Source organism: Aulonocara stuartgranti (assembly GCF_965226115.1).
Source record: "Aulonocara stuartgranti genome assembly, chromosome: 2".
Classification (NCBI taxonomy): Eukaryota; Metazoa; Chordata; class Actinopteri; order Cichliformes; family Cichlidae; genus Aulonocara; species Aulonocara stuartgranti.
The window spans coordinates 4,622,320-4,642,857 of NC_138940.1; the positions used below are offsets into that span (position 1 = coordinate 4,622,320).

A 20,538-nucleotide genomic window follows, 5' to 3' on the forward strand; every position below is an offset into this window, starting at 1 on the left:
GCAACATAAATGTGAGGTTCAGTATATTAAGTATAACTGCTGAAGCTATATAATATAAATGCCAGTTTTGGGGGTACTTCCTATTTTAATTTTCTTATTTGGCACATACATAATGGCACCTGTGAATTTCTCTTTAAATGCTGATGCTCTCTAAACTTTGCCTTTCTTATTGTCACTTTGGATTAAGACATGTAATACAATTCAGTGCACTAAAGCTTGTTCCATAATTCCAACTTACAATTGTACTTAGTTTGCTATCATTTTATATAGCCCTGCCTACATTAACACATTGATAAATTATTTATAGACCATTTCAATCTGTTTTACTCTGATACTAAATTACTCAAATGTTTGAAATAATAAACTTTTTCTACGACTGAAGTTTCACTCAACCCCAAGGAGTTGACTGGCTGGCCTGGAATCACTATTATCCAACACGATGCCAATGGGCATCATGTATAGGTAAAAAGACAATGGTTCTTACATTTTTAATAACATACACAGTTATTACTTATACATACCAGTATTATAACCCTCATATCCCTGTAACAGTCACACCCAGAGGCTGTGCAAAAGCAACAGCAATATATATATGGTGTTCCACATTTAGGTAATTTGTTTATTTTTTTCAGCTCATCTTAAATCTTCCTGCTGCAGCCAAGACATTTTTAAAAAAGGGGCATGTTTTACTTTGCAGGCAAACTGCTTCTGTTTTCATCTTCAATTTACATTGTGTAAGTTGGATAATGGAACAACCCGAGTTGTATTACATATTTTCATCTAAAGTGACAACAACAAAGGCATAGTTTACATGTTTAGACATCATCCCCATCTGAAGAATGAATTCACAGTATACATTTGTATTTGCACAAATAGGGCAATAAAAACACAAAAAATGTCCAGAACTGACATTTCTCATCATACAACCAGCCAGTCAAAATAAAACAACTGAAAATGTGGATCTGATAATGTGACAACACAGTTAAATGTATGAATTCTTACAAAATGAATTACAAAATTATATATAAATAAGAAATTTATTTGTTGTAAGAAACGGGAGTTAAAGATGTTATAAGCTAGTAACTCCATGATAGTTAAAGTGAAACTAAATACAAACTATAGCTTCATTGAGTTGGCCTGTACAGACATAATTTAATTATTATTGTGAACATTTAGAGTGGATCACTGCAGTTCTGGATCACTGTACCATATTATCAAATATTTCTAGCATTGCATTTTGGCATTTGCAAGTAAATATTGTTCATATAAGTATTTATCTCTTAACCATGGTTGACTACATCACTTTCAGTGTTAATGCTTTGAATGTTTCTGTGAGGTTTTAGAGACTGCAACAATAAAAAAGGAATTAGCAATGATACACTTATTATTACACCATTGATGTGAAGTCTATCAGTGAGGCTGCGTAGAAGATGATTATATTTTATGCATTTAGTCAGACACTTTGGTACAAATACATTTTTTTATTTCACATACATAGTTTTTTACTTTTACTTTTGTTTTCACAATCTAAATGATTCAACAACAAAATGAAGAACTACCACAACAAAGTCCAAAATTCCTACTGGGGAAAATGATGCAAATGTCACTGTAGTAAAACTGACACATGTAGTTTGCCAACTAGCAAAGGTACAGTTAAAGGAATAAAAATAGACAAAATAAGACAGAAAAGTGGTTCATGTAGGTTGCTTGACCAATACTCAATGTTATGACAATCCAGCTGTTATCCTGAAAAGTTTTTGAAGACTGAATTTTGCAAAATTCTTAATACTTTCATGAATAAAATCATTTTCTTGTGCTTCTATTGATAAATGATATATATATTTATTAATATTTATTCAATTGGGGAGCAGAGGACAAATACTTAGCCATAGAAGCCCTTCTGGAATCAATGGAAACTTCAAAAGCCTGAAGAATGTACTTGTGGAACAGGGTTATAGCAATTTTAGCAAGTGTATCCCATGAATATTGCTATGAACTATTCTTTTGAACGATTATGTACATACATGTACATAATGAAGCATTACGTACACATATGAAAATATAGAACATAGGAAATGATGTTTCATTGATTGGTGAATAAGCATGGCGCAAGACTAAACAAAGTAGGTTATAGCTTAGATACAAATTTGTAATGTACATTGTTCAACTGAGTCTGTAGATCCATCCCAAAACTGAATGATTCTGGGACATATAAATTTCAAAAAGTTGATAACTGACACTTATTTCATCCAGGTCTTCATGAGAGCAACTCGTCTGAGAGGTTTTTCCAGCAGTGATAGTCATTCTAAAATCTTTTTCATTTGAGACACAGTATTCAAGAACTATATCAAGATCCACAGATTTAAAGTAATGCTCATCATTTTGTGATGCCCCAAGGTCTTTTCACTACCACTCTTCCTGTAGCAGTGAGAAGATTCAGTCATTCTGTTTTCAAAAAAATACACTGTACTTTGGGCTTTTCCACAATCCAGACTCTGAGTTCTATAAAAGAAGTCACATCATTTTCATGTTAAAACGACGAGGACCGGCTTGTCCCTCTGCTGAGTCAACATTAGTGCCGTTAGACTTTGATCGTGGCACATGTTCAACATCTATATTGTTTTTGTGTTTTCCTTTTCCCCTGCTCCAAACAAAAAGAAGCAGGAAACAAAACAAGACCACTCCCAGGAATGTGAAACAACCCATAGCTGTTGACACTAAAATAGTCTTAAGGTCAAAACCGAGGGTCACACCAGTCGTTCCATTGGCAGTGGCATTGCTGGGATCTGTGTAGTACTGGGTCCTGTTGGCATACAGTGATCCTAAACTTTTCACCGCCAATGATGTCTTCAAGGTGTCATTTCCAGCAGTGTTGGAGGCAAGGCAAAGGTACTCTCCACTGTCTTGGACTTCTGCTGCCTTGATTTCTAGTGTACCATTTTTATGGATGGTTACTCTACTATGGCTGTTTGTTAGCACTCGGCGATGTGGGGACAACCAAGACACAATTGGCCTTGGTGTCCCATCAGCACTGCAACGCAACATAGCCTGCTGACCCTCATCTACAGTAACTGTTTGTGTTTTATTTTCACGAATTTTCGGTTTGGTACATGTAACATAATAAGACAGGAGAGTCTCCTTAAACTCCTTAAAAGGGCGTCCACGAATGCCCTCAGGTGTGCTGCATTCTGGCTGTGAATCCCCAAAGAAGATGGAATGCCTCTTCTGCAGGATCCACATGAGGCGGCAATCACACACTAAGGGGTTGTTGTCAATGAGAAGAACCGCCAGAGCCTCAGGAGACTGAAAAACGCCCTTTTCCAATGTATCCAGTCGATTGTGTGAGATATTGAGAACTCTGAGACCCCGCAGACCTTGGAATGCATACTGTTCAATGGTGGTCAGCTGAGCTCCAACAATATGCAGCTCTCGCAGCCGAACCAGTTCCATCAGCATACCCGCTTCAATGTGCCTGATGCGGTTGTAGGACAGATTGAGATGTGTCAGATAGGGAAGATGCTTCAGGGCTAGGTAAGGGAAGGTGGACAAGTTGGTGTTGGTTATAAACAGTGTTGTCAAGTTGAGGCCATGCAGGGTATTAGCTGGCACATGGTCTAGTGAAGGCCAGTTATCAATTTCTAAGTGCCGCAATCGGAATAGCTTTTTGAATGAGTATGGATGTAAAGTGCTAATGCTGAGGTATCGTAGATGCAGGCTGACCAGGTTGTGCAGATGAGAAAGAGCCTCAGTGGGTACAACTGTTAGGTTGCACCTTTCTAAGGTTAGTGTCTCCAGGCTTAAAAGTCCACTGAATGCACGGTGAGAGATGTAAACCAGGTCATTGTCACCCACTTCCAAAAACCTAAGATTGTGCAAGTCCTGGAACATATAATCCAGGAGAATGACAATCTTGTTGTCACTTATATCCAGTCGGGTAAGATTGGCTAAGCCTGTGAAGACACCCAGAGGAATAAGCTTGATTCGATTGCTTTTGAGGCTGAGCGAGTGCATGTTAAACAACCCATTGAATGCTCCAGGCTCAACATAGCTGATAATATTTCCACTGAGGTCAAGTTCCTCAAGCCCAGGGAAGGCAAAAAAGTCATCGGGGTTGATCATTGTCAGCTTGTTCTTACTTAAGTCCAGGATTCTTGTTTCAGTTGGGATGCCATCTGGGATGGTGGGCATGCGCTTACGGTGACAGACAACTGCCTTGCTTTGTGCTGAACACTCGCATCGCGAGGGACATCCCAGGGTAGAACCCACAAAAACAGCCACGAGGGCCAATCCCAGGAAAGGCTGCCAGCATGAGATGACCGTGTGCGGCATGACTTTGCTCATAAACTCGACCATTCTGTCACGGTTCTGCAAGACAAGAAAACAAAGGGAGAGAAAGCGATATATTAGCTGGTTCCTCATGATAGACTTCATTGTGTGCCTGAAGAATGAATAATGAATATTCACAAATAACATAGGAGAATTAACTATGGAGAAAACCACACAAGGTGAACATAAAAATATTTGATAAATGTAGCTCACCACATCGAAATATCAAGAATGCCTTCCTTAGCATTCTTGTGGATGCATACAGGGTGAACAATTGGGTGCTAGGCTTTGTTTTGACATCACCCACTGTTTCAATAGAAACAAAGAACTTCAGAAAAAGTTTCTTAAAAAGTTGAATGTTTTTATTGTAAATGATTTATCTATTTTTGACATGTGTATATATATATATATATATATATATATATTTTTTTTTTTTTAAGCACATTGTTATTCGGAAATAGTAGCATTCAGAAAAAGTATCCACCCTATCTCTAAAAGGACAGAAAGAAGAAAAAGAAAGAATAAAGAATAAAAGAAACCACTCGAAAATCATGAAGTTCATGGAGGTGTAACATGGAAAAATTGAGAAACTTACAAAACTGAAACACATGTAACATTCAAAGAACATTATGAATATCATTACAAGCATTTCCTCCAAAAGAGCAGAATTTACTAATTTGTCATGTTGAATATTTTTATATTTTTTGATTTAGAAATAAAACATGTTTAAAACATGGATACTCGAGAAAAAATAATACAAAACACAACTTGCACTATATCACTGGGTGGCTTTACATATTTCGGTTATTCATACATACAGCTGTACTTATATCATAAAGCACATACAGTAGATACATGAACTAATGCCGTGTTTGCAACAAACAGACTGGGTGACAGGTTGCAAGGATTGCAAACCATTCCTGCCTCATTTGGTGTGTCATGGGCTGTGCTAAATTTAAACGATGACAGGAATAATCTGAATTTCTCCTCAGGCTTATTCTAACAGATTATGGTGCAAAGATAATATGATGACATACTTATCTAAAGAGAAGCATTATATAAACCTAAGAAATCAACTAAGATAGCTGAAATATTTCTGCTGCTGTAATATAATATTTATATGACAGGACATTTCTATATGGAGGGGGCATATATGAAAAGTAAACTTTCATATTGATATTTTAATGTTCAGTTACTATTCAAACAGTATAAAGATTTATTTTCAAGTCTAGTTTAATACAAACAGCCACGACACAGATAACTGCAGCCTTGAGAGGACTGCTGAGAAAAGTTGATTTAAGAACTTGGTGAAACAGTTCTACTCCGAGTCAGTCCCAAATGACCAAGATACTTTCCATTTTGCTAAGGGAGAGACACTCCAGAAACGTTAAAAACAATACGCTAGTTTCTGCTAATTTGTTCAGTAACTACCCAGAGTTCATGACAATCGGCCAGCGTCAGAACCTGGATCGACAGCTTCAGAATTGGCTCATTTCACCACAGCAGACCAGCACAGTGCCCACATTACTGTAAGTGCTGCACCTATCCATCCGCCAATCTCCTGCTCCACTCTTCCCCTCACTCATGAACAAATCCTCTGAGACCGTTAAAGTCCTCCACTTGGACCAGCAACTCACCCCTGGTCTGGAACGGACATGCCCCCCTTTCATAACTGAGAACCATGGCCTTATACTTGCAACAGTTTATTCTCATGCAGCAACTTCACACAGAAGTGCAAACTGCCCCAAAACTGCCTTGTTGGAGGTAACCAACAGTTAGCCATTGGGGGTCATATGATTGTTGGGGTTTTCTCTGCTTTCTCTGTATGTTTTTAACTGGAGTCCCCTGGGACCTCAAAACATTTTAAACAATCACTAATTAAAGCAGAAAGGCAAAACACTAATGTGACATCACTAGAAACAAATTGCATTTTTAATAATGGTTGTATGACTGGGGTATGACGAAAAATATACCCCAGTCAGTAGGATGAGTTTTAACATCAAATATATCGAGTTTATCTTTTTGAATTAAATTAGAAATAAATGGAAGGTGTAAATTAAAAACATTAAATAAATAATGTAACTCATTTACATATTTCTTTCCTATATTTTTGCAATAAAACACTCATTATTTCAAGATGATTTTTAGAAAAATACAACACTACAAAATGGTATATATAAACAGTATATTTAATCAAGATTATTCTTTCAATCTAAATACTAACATAGGTATCTTTTTCTCAATCTGAAAGCCCTATCAGTGTTTTAGAAGTAACTAGTAAGATTAGTAAGATTTTGAAAGTGGCTTCAGTGGCTCCATATTGTGGAGATTAATATATTTGCTTAACACATGAAAGAACCCCAGGTTGAGACAGGGAGGGGACACAAACCCCTGAAAGGGTTGCAGGTAAGGAAGCAGATGAAATAAACTGTCTTGATTATCACAAATAAAATTCAAGGATGCTCACAACTGGCTCTCCACATTAACTGAACATACAGGGCTTCTCCTAATACACACACACACCTGTAACTTCTATGTTTTGTAGTTTTTTAAATTTACGCAGGATTGTCCTTTAATCCTAACTCTTAAAACCACTTAAAAATAGAGCACAATCAAAAGTAAATGAAGCCGATAATGATTTTAACATAGTAGTCAATCAATCACTTCTAGCTACAGTGGACAAAAATGACTCTCTGTACAGAACACTCTTGTTGTGCACAAATCTTTCCACATAATAGCTGGCTTATGTACTCTGGCTGTCCACATGAATTGCAGCACAATATGATTTGATGGTTTACTAAGAGGGTGTCTAATCAGGATAATGATTGGAATTCTTTGTAACAGTTCATAATCAGGATTTGAGTGAGCCTGTTATGTGACCTAGTCACCTGCACACTTCTGAATGAGAGTACCCTAGTGCATCAAGTGCATCATCAGCGGCACCCACTCAAGTGTGTCCTGCATCGGAGCAAATGCCGCATAGAATTAGGCAGATGCCCCAGGGCAGCGTCCACAAATAACATTCCAGCTATCTGTTCATTCACAGTTATTTTTTGTGTGGAACTCACTTCTGAGTGCACTGTTTATTTTTCTTTTCCTTACAATTTCCTTTATAATTTAACTGCAAACAACATATATTTAGTGTGCTGTGTGTTCTGAGCTATGTTAGAGTGATTGTGTATTTAACAAGATACAAGATACAAAATTTTCACTCTCTCACATGACAAATTTGTTCAAAAATGGTCTTTCAATAAAACCAGATTTTTAAAAAAAACAAAACAACCCAACCTTGGATTTTCAAGCATTTTCATTTTATCTCAATATTCTGGAAGCTTCCTATGACATTCACCGACAGTCCAATGGCAGAAATCCTGCAATGCACTGTGAGATAAGTCTGTACGGGGAAGGCTTTTCTATAATGTGGCCCTTGACCCACATTAGTGCAGAGTGGGATCCTGAGAGGGGGATGATAACAGCTAATGGTGTCTGACTCAGCATAAATCCATGAACAGACATTTCGCAGGGATGCTGAGGTCACATGAGCAATGCCATCAACCCAAGCATACATACACAAATGGCCCAATGTGAAGAGCAAACTTATAACACTTTTCTTGGCTATTAAATCATCATTTGCTCTTCCAGTATAACAAATACATGAGAAAACCTTTTTTTAGCCTATTTCTGGTAAGCTCACATCACTGAATAATTTCCATATGAATCGCTAAAAACATATGGGGCACTTCCATCCCATGTTCCCTCTTTAATTTTAATTTTTTTAATTTTCAACACAGCCTCAGGCAAACTTGTGAGGGGATGAGTAGAAATGATGCCCGACTTTATCAGAGTGGCAAACCACACAGTTACACTGTTAGTTAGAATTTTATTCTTTCTTCAAAGGCTTTCTGGTCAAAAGAAATCCGTTATATTTCCTCATCATCAGCTGCACTTGTGCACGATATATAAGCTATTAGTCTTGTCAGAATAATAGTGCAACTCAGAACTCTTGACATGATGTCCAGGTAAATGAATCCTACAAGAGGTTTTATCAAAACGAGATTTGAAGGTGAGAGTGTTGCAATTGCTCCCTGGGCAGCTGACTGATGGGTAACTGCAGAATTTCTGTTTATTTTTCTTTGGTATGGTCTCACTATAACTATTTTATTTTGCTTACCCTTTTTTTAGAGCATTGTCTTGTAGCATATCCATACAGACAGCATGTACAAAGTCAGAGATGGTACTATGCTGCGATCTATATCGCACATATAGTGCATATACAAAGTGCATGCAGGTGAATTTGTGTAGGTCCATCACTGAAAACACACATCTCATCAAAATGGTGATCAGATACGCTGTCCATGGTCCTGAAATCATACCGGTTTAATTTATTTAATACTTTGCTGTTTGAGTGTAATAAATCTATTTAATGCATAAACAGCACCTTAAAACTAACAAACAATTTCCAAACTCTAAGTGAAAAACGGGATGCTATTCAGAATTCCCATCCAGAATTCAGATTATTTTTAGGACAAGTATCAAAGTCGGTGTTTTCTTCCCTCAATTCTTCTCCCTATTGAGAAGATTGTAAAATTCCTGCCACAGACGGTAAACCAAAACCTAAAAATGAAGAATTGCAAGAAGTTTTGTTGTCGCCGGTATTGCATGGGTCCTTTAGGCTGGAGTTCACTAAGCTAATTTACAATTAGATGACTTGGAAATCTCTACATCTTTATCACATCTTTGTTTGGCTCTTTAGCACATGCTCTCAAATCTCAAAACGTCCCCTCTACACAGCAATAACTGCCACATTATCAAAGCCAAAAAATAAGGCAAAATAATAAGACAAAAAAAAAATGACTGCTTTGACATTAGACATTAGTACAATTAGTAATAAATGACATGTGGCGAACATTAGTAAATCAGTTTGCGCTTTGTACATACTGGCAATGCAATTTTTATGCCAGAACTAAGTTTGTTCTGGTGCAATGTGCTAGTGAATATGGCCATAGTGAAAAATTTGGTTTTACTGGGTACAGTGAATTAGATGATAAAACTGTTCATTTACATGTAATTAAAGTCATTAAAGTCATATGATAGCAAATGCAACAAATCTATTTACCTTGAATCTGAGCTTGCTTATTTAGAACAAGCTGAAATTTGAGGAGGCAAAGTCTGTATTTATTCCTTTCTAAAAAAAACAAAAAAATAAATAAATTTTAGTTGTTTAGTTTTCAGTGTTCTATGTAAAAGACAATACTAATTGTTGTAGGCACGGTCGTTTAAGACGTAGTATCTCCGAACTATAGCCGAGTGTAGCAGACATAAACCTCAGATGGTCGATATGACATATGTCTGTCCTTCTGCACATTTGTCTGTCTTTTATTCCACAGAAACATGGTAGAAAGCAAACTAAGTCTAGGAATCATGGGTCAGTTTACACATAATTATCTCTCTCCGTGCTGAGAAAAGTGGACACTCACCATCTATCTTTGATTTCAAATTATTTACCAACTAATTATTCACAGAGCGCCAATAAGAAGCTGATATAATCATGGATAATTCACTCAACAGTACAGGATGCTGACTTATTAGAATATATGTGATCTTAGCAAAGGAAGAGAAAAAGATTTGCATGCTGTGATGTAAGAGAGTTTTAAGAAAGCATAGTTAAGCCTAATAATACTTCACTATTAAAATCATATGTTTCTGAAGTTATTTGAATGCAGGGTGCTAGGGCATAAAACTTGTCCAGGATTATATTAAGCTGTCTTTTCAAGTAAAACCATGCAAATCAATGTTGGTATAATGCATTTTTGTAGACTGTATGTCACTGGTTGACTTTGTAACCACTTGGTTTCCTAAGCCATAATCCAGCACAGTATTGGTTGTAAACATTTTGCTTTGGTATTTATTTAAGGGGTAAGTTTGCACACCCTGAATGGTCACAAGGCACTTCTTATTTTGCCTCAGAATTTTGAGGATTTAGATAACAACTTGGCCTCTGTGCAATCAACCAATGAAAAGCCACTTGTGAAATGTTCCTGCCTCTATCTCCTCAGGAAAGGTTTTCAGACTGTGTTTGATGTGGCCCCCAGGCACTGATCATTGCACATAATGTGACTCCTCTTCACACAAAAAACCTCTCTGCATTAATGGTGGATGGTTGGAGAAAGTTGCTTTCTTTACCCAGCAATTATTAACACTCCTTAAAAAGCATAATCAAAGTGTTAGATTTCAATTTTTTGAGTTGGAAGATGGCTCCAAAGAAAGAGCTACTCTGGAAGGCAGGAAATGGATGAAAATTAACTCTGGGAGCTTGAGTGAAGCTGCAGAGGAATGGGACTGTGTGCAGAGTAAAGCTGTAATAAAAGCAACATTATGTGTAATCATGCAGGGACAGTGTATGCTACATACTGGGTGCAGCGTGCAAGAAGCAAGCCTCAGATTAGCATCTGATATGGCTGCCCTCATGCCAAAGGGTCCAGTTCATTGCAGTGTAGTTGGTTATCATGTGAAAAGAATATGAACCAAGACTCTTTCAGAAAGTGACAAAACCATACTGTAGTATGTAGAGTTAAAAAACAAACCTACATACAAACACAATATTACAGCACTGGGCATATCTTAATTTAAGTATAAGATAGAAACCACGCCAGCACTTATCCTTCTTTTTTTTTTGCATTTACACTGGTCAGAGTTCCTGCAGCCCTGAAATGGTTAACTCTTGCTTTCTGAAAACAGAGGAATACAAAAGCAAAGTCTTTGATAGCTTAATTTCCCAGATAACTACAAAATAACAGCACAACCTCATAAGGGTCATTGTAAGGGAAAGTTATTAAATCATCATTTTATTTTAATGAGGCTTATATCTTATAATGATGCTACCCTGAAGGAAAGATGTTATTAACTTGCAGGTTAGTTCACAGTCAGAGTATGCAATTAACCCACCTTTTCAAAAGAGCATCGGCAAGCAATCAAATGGGATCATAATGAGAGGAAAGAGATTGCAATGCTCTTTGGCTTATTCATTATTGAGAGGGTCTTTGCAAAGGGCAGTGAGGCTTTAAGGTGAGCCTGCCAACATGCAAAATAACACTGTACTCCTTTAATAAACCAGTGTGTATCTGACTTCTGATGCTACAGAATGGCTCCACAGGATGTGACCTGGATACGATTAAACAAGTCTGCCTCCTTCAGTTTTGCCAAACACAAATAATTAAGGAAGGAAGGCAGCAATATTTCAAATAAAAGTAGGAGTAGGAAAAACAAGAATAATGTGAGCAGCGGCAGTCTTGTTGACTCCTAATGCATGCAGATGGCAGCGAAACAATCTAAAGACGTTGCTGGTAATTGTTCTATTTTCACAACAATTTTCATAAATTGTTTTCAGCATAGCTAACTGTACAATTCATTAACATATACACTGCAAGAGCAACATAATTATGGTCACGTGACAGAGGGCTTTGGGACCTAGAACCCTTAACAGTGAGGATCAACAGCCTTGGGGCAATAACAGGCTTCCATGCACAGATTACCCTTCTGCTTGGCTTGCAGAGCGAAGTCAAAGCTCAATTAATCCATGTTAATTAGAGATAAACTTGGTAGATTGAGCCAGTTGCTTTTTTTGGTGTCTGATAACCCTTAACTAGGGATAGAGTCAAAAAACACTGCATCAAACAGTCAGATCTTGGTTCATCCCACAGGAAAAGCCTCTCAGACATGAGCCTTAATCCCATGTATAATAACTATTACAATTCTAAACTTTGAAGACAAGCAGGAGGTTGTAAAAAAAAAAGGGGGGGGGCGGGAGAGGGAACAAAAACTTCGTAATTAAATGGGAGGATAAAAATAAAACAGCCACAATATGAGAGGACTTAATAAGGTCTGGGGAATAGTACACTGTCATTTCATTACATTTGTGACAAGTGGGAAAAAAATCAACCAATTTCTCAGTTCATTAGAGAGACATGTGCTACGTATTAAGAGCTTTATTGCAGTATATTTTTCTCAGTAAAACTGATTCTCTTATCCAACATAAACATTACTGCACCGTTATATTGATGCTGAAGTGCCTTATATTTCCACTTTAGCAGGTCAGAATACTTCATCTCACATTACTAGTGGAAATGGCCTAAAGTAGCCTATATGTTCCAGAAATGCTGAAAAGAAAGACACTTATTTTCTTATCTAATGCAAATAATCAGAGTCATATATGAAGAGCTCAACAGCAGATCTTTTACCATCTTCAACTTAGCAACCACTTACACAGATACACTACTGTGCACACATTTCCTACGCCCTATGCATATCCTTTTTCAAAAACTCTTTATTTAATGTGTATTGTAGCTTACTAAGCTACATTAGCTAGACAGAGTGAAAAATCAATAAATGCATTAGACAACACATGTCCTGCAATATGAGCATTAGATGAGTTTTTACATGGATGCATGAAAGTATATTAATTACTCATTGTAATTAGAATCCAATAATAAGACTCAAATAAAACACAGATGTGTAGCGTTACAATGTACAACTATCAAAAACCATGTTTTAGATTTGCCATTTTTCACTTCACATTTCAAGCAGTGTTACTACCATAAATCAGTGAAGCCTGGGGGGATTCTCTTTTTTCCACCTGCTACTCCCCCTTGAGAGATTAGCCCACAACAGTACCTCAGAAGCTGTGCGCTATGCCGGTTCTTGCTCAAAGGTGCAACCAGCAGAGTGTGCACTGCTTGCCAACAATAAGACTTGAACCTGCTGCAGGTGTTTACAACCTGCTCCCTAAATCATGTCACAGTATTTCTAGGAATAGTTAAAAAACAAAACATGGATAGGCGTAGGAGGGAAATAAAAAAGAGGCAACTTTAAACACTTTTTCTTAATCCTCTCTCCTTTAATAATTTCATCATAAACTTGCATAACCAGCAAAGACTGTCTCAAATTTTCATCATTCATCTCTTAAATTTTCACTGACCTGGACTCTTTTCTTGTGCAGCCTCAAGTCTAAAGAGCATTTTTAAAATGATAAGCAGAACCTTGAGTGAATTTCTACCTTCTCCGGCTTTGAACTAAAAAACCTTGTGAGATAATTTGTGTGAACTGATTAAAATGCATTTGCAGCCGCTGATAACACATTGTGTGGGCTCCTGAGAGCCCTTGTGCATTCTCTTCTTGGACCCCCACCCCTCTGTTCCTAGGCAGCCTACATCAGGTCTGAGTCAGGGGGTGTTTCATCTGTACAATGACTCAACAACAGAGGCAGTTAAAGACGGTACGCACACACCTCATCCTAGCCTATATTTAAATCAGTCTTCCCATAAATATACCATAAAGCTCATAAATACACAGTGTAGCAACAACATGCAACATGAACAATTAGCTATGATAAAGACATGCACTGCTTCCATAAATGCCTGTTGCAAAAATTTAGAAAACAACAAACAGGATGACTGCACCTGCCATAATGGAAGCGTGATGTTTCCTATTGCCAAAAGTGCATCATTTTAGACTGCATACTCTGCTGAGAGGATGCTTTTCAGTATTAAAATGAGACACTGTAAACATCTCATAGTCATACTGATAAAATGACAGTAATATTAATTAACAGCTTGATATTATTACATGTGGCCAAGCTTTGTAAATTTATCACAAGCGGCTACTGTTGTCATTTGTGCGTAATGTACCATTCAGCACATCCACAAGAGGCCATTGAACATGCTTTTTTTTCATATATATATATATTGTAAAAGAGAGAAATTATTCATGATGTTAGCTAAAAGGAACACATGCAGCTCCAGCATACACATGCATCTCTGTGATGTCCCAACAGTCTTTCAGTATACTTAGCAGGAAATCTTATCTAAATAGCTGCAAGACATCTTTCTACCCCCCCCCCCCCCCCCCTTTAAAAAATTAAATTTAATATACAGCTTGATTGTTTTAAACCGTATTCTCTTATGCCACTGTTTTCTCTTCTCATTTCTTACTGTGTTTTCTCTTGTCTCCCAATCTCTCCATCCTTCCTCTTTGGTTTTTTGTCTCCTTGTCCAATCAAGAGATCTGGCCTCTGACCTTGCTGCTCAATGCCATTAAAATCCTTTCAGTAGTGCTGCTTGTAACACCTTGAGAAAGACTAGAAAGCCTTCTTCTGTCCTTGATATTTGCTTGTAGCCTTTTCTCTTTATAGTCTTTACAGTCTAGTGTGAGGTATACAGTGGGAGGGGAAATACAGATGCATTTAACTGTTTAGCTTTACACCGGTGTTTTAAACAGGGCTGTAAAGGCATATTGATTGACTTGAAAGGGCCTTTTGTGTTTTACCACTAAACCCAAGAAGGTTCTGAAATAAACAGCACACTAACAAAGAAACAAAACAAGAAATGTGTGGATAACTTCAATTACATTTCATGGATGTTTATTTTTATTCACTACATCAATTTTTGTGTACTTTCTATAAACATCTTGTATATTTCCTCTCCGGTTCTCCCAAATGTAAATTTCATTATTGTTGTGGCTTGGAAATCAGTCCTGAGAGAAGTTTTACTTCCTCCAGGATATTCTTTTTTTCCCTTCATCTAAACTGAGGATCTCATAGTAAATACGTTTTATTTACTACAACATGTAGGCTATTGAGGCAAAAATCACACATTCCAACACACTAAAGGAACAATATTATATTCCAACACACTAAATGTGTTGGAATATAATATTGTTCAGGTGGGATAGAAGAGATAGAAGGTAAGTGCAGATATGAGTAATATATATAAGATGAAGTATCACATTGTCATTGTCACTGCATGTAGAAGAGTGTGCAACACTGTCACTAATACGAGTAAAAACTGAAGAATAACCAACACAACACAAAGCTTTGCCTCAATACCGCACTGCATGATTACTACCCAGGGGAATCCAGACAACAGTGCTAATCTGACTGAACAGCTGAACTCTGAGCAGGGGTTTTTACAAAGAAGTAATGGACCCCTCGGAGGACAAATCAAAGCCACAATTTAAGTGATTTGGCTGTTTCTATAGCTTGCTTGTTATCACTCATCCAATATGGTTTTCTGTTGTCCATGCAGGAAACACAAAACTTTACTAGTTATTGATCAGTCCATTGGATTCAGCTGATGAAAAAGCCGTAAAAGAGAATAAAAGGAATGGCAGGCAAAGAAGTCCAAAATTACACTCCAGTTGATTCTTGTCCAAAATATCTTCATCAATATTGCATTTATGGCCCGTGATGCTTTTTACCTTCTAATTCAGGGTGTGTTAAATGATGATGCACACACGCTGTATAATGTTACTCATTTGCTCACACTCATTAGAATTAATAATTACACTATCCATCAGTTTGTTCCTATCCATTTTCAGGATCCTTTCAGGACTGGAGCCTATCCCTGCTGTCAGAGAATTAAAGGTGGGATATGCCCAGGACATGTTTGTCACAGAGCTAACAGAGAAACAGAAAACTATCGACTCTAACATTCACACCTATAGGCTATAAGTACCAATCGGGAAAAGGACAAACATGTAAGTATTGGATACATTTCTTTCTATTGATGTAACAGATACGTCAATATTGCCAAAAATATCAGTACTGTACCAACCTCAAAAATCCAGTTAGGAGGCAGTTGCAACATTGCCAAAGATGTACATAATTATCAGATGTTCTACCGAGTAAAGCGTTTTTCTTTGCAGTAATCCTTACAGGAATGTCAAGAAAGAAAGAAAATAATACAAATATGACAACCAACTAAATGAGAATAAAATTGTTTTAAATCATTAAATTATTGTGTATGTTCTATACAACTGAGGTCTGGAAACAAACATTTCATAGGAGGCATCTGAAACAATATCTCTCCTTATGTAATCAGGAAAAAAACTATAATTAGAGTAGAATATATATGTGGAGGTGGGGGCTCTGTATCCGTCTCTGAGCTTGCTGGAAACATGGTCCGCCCTCTGGTGGGACAGAAATTAGGAACAACCATTTTCAGATTGGCTTTATTAAAGCCTCTTGCTATAATAAAGATCCTATCAGGATGAAGAGATTGTAGGTTGCTGATAAAAAAAAACTAGCTGGCTTCTTTATTCAGTCTTGGTATTGGTGCTTGGTAAAATGTACACAGCCAGAACAATGACTCCTGCGGCAGATAAAACCTCTGTGTTTTGCTGTGATGTACTCTTTGTTGCTGAGCGATCTGGCACTGGTGATGCAGATACTGGGCAGTGGTGGTTTATGGGGAGCCATCTTTAGCCTGGTTTGTATTCAAGCTCTTCACACCTGCTTCTGCTTTTTTTCTCTCCACTGCCTTTAAGGTCTGCAGCCTGCTATACTGATCCTTGGAGCGCCTGTCCTGTGCAGGATCTTCTTTAGGACATCCCCTTGTTGATAGTTTACAGCGAGATCTATCGCACAGCCAGAAGTGGCAATCTTTATTAGTTCCTCTCCACTGTAGGGTGGAGGGCTTGTGACAGAAAAGTAAGCTAAGAAAAGGAAAAAAAAAAAATCATGCTCTATACAATGATGACTGACACAGCTGTGATGTTGCCATGAGTATATGTTTTGCTCTCACCACTTTCAACAAGAAAATGTGTCCCCTGTCAGTGCTTAGTTCTATGAATAATTATCCTACCATGATACTTTTCAAACTCTGTGCCTTTGAATAATTCATAAGGAAAATCCCGGGTTCTCTCGCTGATGCTTTCACCAAACTCTCATTTGGAACAATTCGAGAAAGCAAGTGGTGGGAATAAAACGAAAAGAAAACACGCAAAAAAATGGAGATCATTGAACTTCAGCATGAATCTCTCAGAACGTCTTGTCAAAGGCAATAGCCACAGGCTTCATTCAGTCAATGCAACATGCAAAAGTAGGATTGTGTTTGCATTGCCGGCGGGTGTTCAGGTAATGTCACTTAAACAATGTTGACTCGTGAAAACAGTACAAAAGAATGTAGCCAGAATTTAATCGAAATAAACATGTTCAAGTTTAATTAAATTGCTTTTTCAGTTGCACATTGCCTCCAGTGCAAACAATGGAATATCATTACTGGAAAAGTATAAAAAAAAAGAAATAAAAAAACTTTGAAGAATTCAAATTAGGGAACTTCACTAGAGTCTAGTAGTGTAAAAAAAAGGCATAAACAAATAAAAATAATACTAAGATGTAATAAATGAATTTTGTTTCTCATGTTTATCTATCCTTTTATTGGTGTTGGGTCTGCGCTTCACAGGCCCGGCTGATTTAGAGACTTATTCCCGTTAATGAAGCAAGACGAACAGCTCAACCGGTTTTTCACATGTTAGCGCGGGAAGGATCTCAGAGCAGCCCTTCTGCCCTCGGTCCCAGACCACTTCGAAGAACCATCTTCTCCTGCAGCCTTTTATTCTGTGACACACAGTTTACACAAACACCCATTGTAAAAAAAAAACAAACCCTATGGTCACAAAAGGTTAAAACACTCTGTGTGAGTGTGTGTGTTTAGGGGTGTGTTTGTGTGACTCTCCTGCTCACCGAAAGGGTCATAAAGGCAGGAAGTTTACTAAACAAGAAAACAGAACCTTCACATAGGATGTGCCTATAATAAAACACTACAGCCTCCCCCACCATTCAACAGGCTGGGGAGGGAGTCAGAAACAAAAGAATGTCTTTGATCATACAGTTTAAACTAAGACTTACAAATTTAAGTAACACAATCACAACATTTAACAATTTGACTCCAACAATTGGTTTTAAACAAATGGCCTTCTTCAGCTGATTGTCATTGCAATGGACAATACAAATACATTTCCGTCTCTAATGGGGTCCTTGACTGTTTGGTAAATATTGGAGGGAAACACCCTCAGTGCTAATCACTAAATTACACACAGTCCCTCAAGGGATTTCATGTCAAAGAAGACAACTTTTTCTTACTATTATTGTTTAACAATAGATTTTTCTGAATGAAAAGAAAACATTTAATCTGTAACATGAGCATTAAAAGGGTTAGAGTTGGCTGCACTAAGATATTATATCCAACCATTTTTGGAAAACTAGTAAGTGAAATTTTTAGTACACTGTTCAAAAAAGCAGGACTTTTGAAGTCAAAGTACCTTAAGCACTCACTCAGTTACTGTTACAGTTCTGTCATATTTGCAGGCAATCCATCAAAAAAGCAATGCAAAAGTAGCTCTCACTTTACTTCACTTTATTCTGTTTCATGTTTCCTTGAAGTTGCTTTCACAGTGAACACAGAGCAGTGAGAAAGCATCTGGATACATCCAGGGACTGTAGCTCTCTACACGGCAGCAGTTTAACTAACAATAGCCCAGGGTGATTAGTTAAAGTACTCAAAAAGGGGGGATGTGGGAATCCAGTATTTTAACAGTAGGTCTGCCAAGGCAATATGTTCAAGGTAACTTCAGCTTGTAAAAGGCTGCAGTCTCATTTCTGAAACAGACCCAACTGCTAACCAATAATGAAAAAGTTTCCCAGAGGAAGATATATACTTTACTCTGTTGGTTAAAATCCACACGCCTGACTTTAATAATAGTTGGAATCAAAAATTACTTGCATCAAACACAAGGCCAAATAGACCACGTTTCAAGCAAAGCCCTGAATCTAGTACATCTACAAGAACTATTACGCCTCTTTGCCTGTAACGGAACGTCTATAACTGAGAAATTATATATGTGTGTGTGTGTGTGTATTTCTGCAGGGTCAACATATATATGTTATCCCTGCAGAAATCTAATATTTCACATAAAAGCAGGAAAAACTGGATCAGAAGAGTCACATGGCCATGTGAATTCTGAAATAGGATTATTTTTGTAGTTGTTTCTATATGAAATACATTTGAAAGTATACCCTGGTTTAGAAGTAAAATTCCAGTTTAGACTGGTCAACTATTTTAATAACAATAATAATATATAATTAAATAAATAAAACCTTTTTCAATATTATTTGGGCACTTCACTGTTTCAAGGTAGAGACATGAAAAGTGAGCTTGTCTTTCCTGTATGTGAAATTTGATTCAGCAGCTCTAAAGGTTATGCTATCAGGCTACTTTGAAATTCTTCATGAATGAAAAAAAAATCTTTGATTGTATATCTGCATATCTGCAACATGTGCAATATGTGCAAATCCAGCAGATGATCTGATATTAAGCTGTTTACAAGAGCTCTGTGAATCAGCTCTAAAATGGTATCAAATATCAGCATCATTGTAAAAACATTTTTATTGCATTTCAGGGACAAGTATGGCCATTTCTGAATTATGATCTGACTGGCCCACTGACTCACGACACCCCGGCTTAAAAACTGAATATATAACTACATGGAAGTTGGAGAGTTATATTTTATCATGGATTGAACAAAAGATTATAAATATGGAAAGACTACCAACTTTCTTTAATATACACTGTGACAACTAAGGAAAAATAAGAATGTTTTCTGGCACAAACACATATGACATTTAATGACTGTTTTTTTGGGATCAAGTGTTGTTTAGTCCAGCTCAATCTAAAGGTGATGTCACTAGCTCACATTTTACATGCATCTATTTACAAGTTTGCTAAAGATATTAAGTTTAAAAGATAATTACCAGTGCTGATAACACGTTTTTATAAACAATTATGCATAATTTTCTGGTATTTGATAAGCCCATAGTTTATCATTTAGAAAATGATAAACAAGCAGAGGAGTTATGTTCATTTGGGGGACAATTTTGCCAAGATTTGGAGACACTCACCAAAACAGTTCTGTATTTTCATAGTAGACTTATTGAGGACTCTTTATTGCTCACAACCACTTTCCTGCATTAAAAGTTTGTTGCTACCTAGAGACCTAGGGTGGGTTTCTTCAGGGCCCTGTTTGCTGAAGATAAGCTGTAACTGACTCTACTGCAGACAGACCCTTTTGCAAAGAAATCATTAACATGGTCATTTCTTATGGCACTTGGTTGATTTCTTCCATCCTGAACACTAAGGATGTCTACTTAAATTAATGACTTTCTTGACTGCTTGAAGGTAATTGATGGGGAAGTTTATAATCTTTTAAGAAGGCTGGAAGGCAATGCTCAAAGGAGGAGATGGCTAATAATGTTTTATTATGAAAACAGATTAAATTAATCTTTGGATTAATCAGTTGCTCTATGGACTCACCCACAAAAAATCTTATTATATTACTCTCAGCACTACCACCGCTGAGGCAGTCTTTAAGTAAGCAAATTAT

General features: G+C 37.1%; 1 protein-coding gene across 7 annotated transcripts in view; it reads right to left on the minus strand.

Moving 5' to 3' along the window:
- Positions 1-1,468: 1,468 nt before the first annotated feature.
- lingo2 (leucine rich repeat and Ig domain containing 2) overlaps positions 1,469-20,538 on the minus strand; it is a 212,663-nt gene continuing 193,593 nt past the window's right edge. For 6 of the 7 annotated variants that reach the window (XM_082550425.1, XM_082550424.1, XM_082550426.1 and 3 more), the window contains one exon: positions 1,469-4,365. In XM_082550425.1, coding sequence (XP_082406551.1) covers positions 2,515-4,353 — 1,839 coding nt within the window. In that variant the 5' untranslated portion in view covers positions 4,354-4,365 and the 3' untranslated portion in view covers positions 1,469-2,514. Of the gene's footprint in view, positions 4,366-4,539; positions 4,633-20,538 lie in introns of all 7 variants that reach the window. The other variant, XM_082550429.1, reaches the window with a different exon arrangement.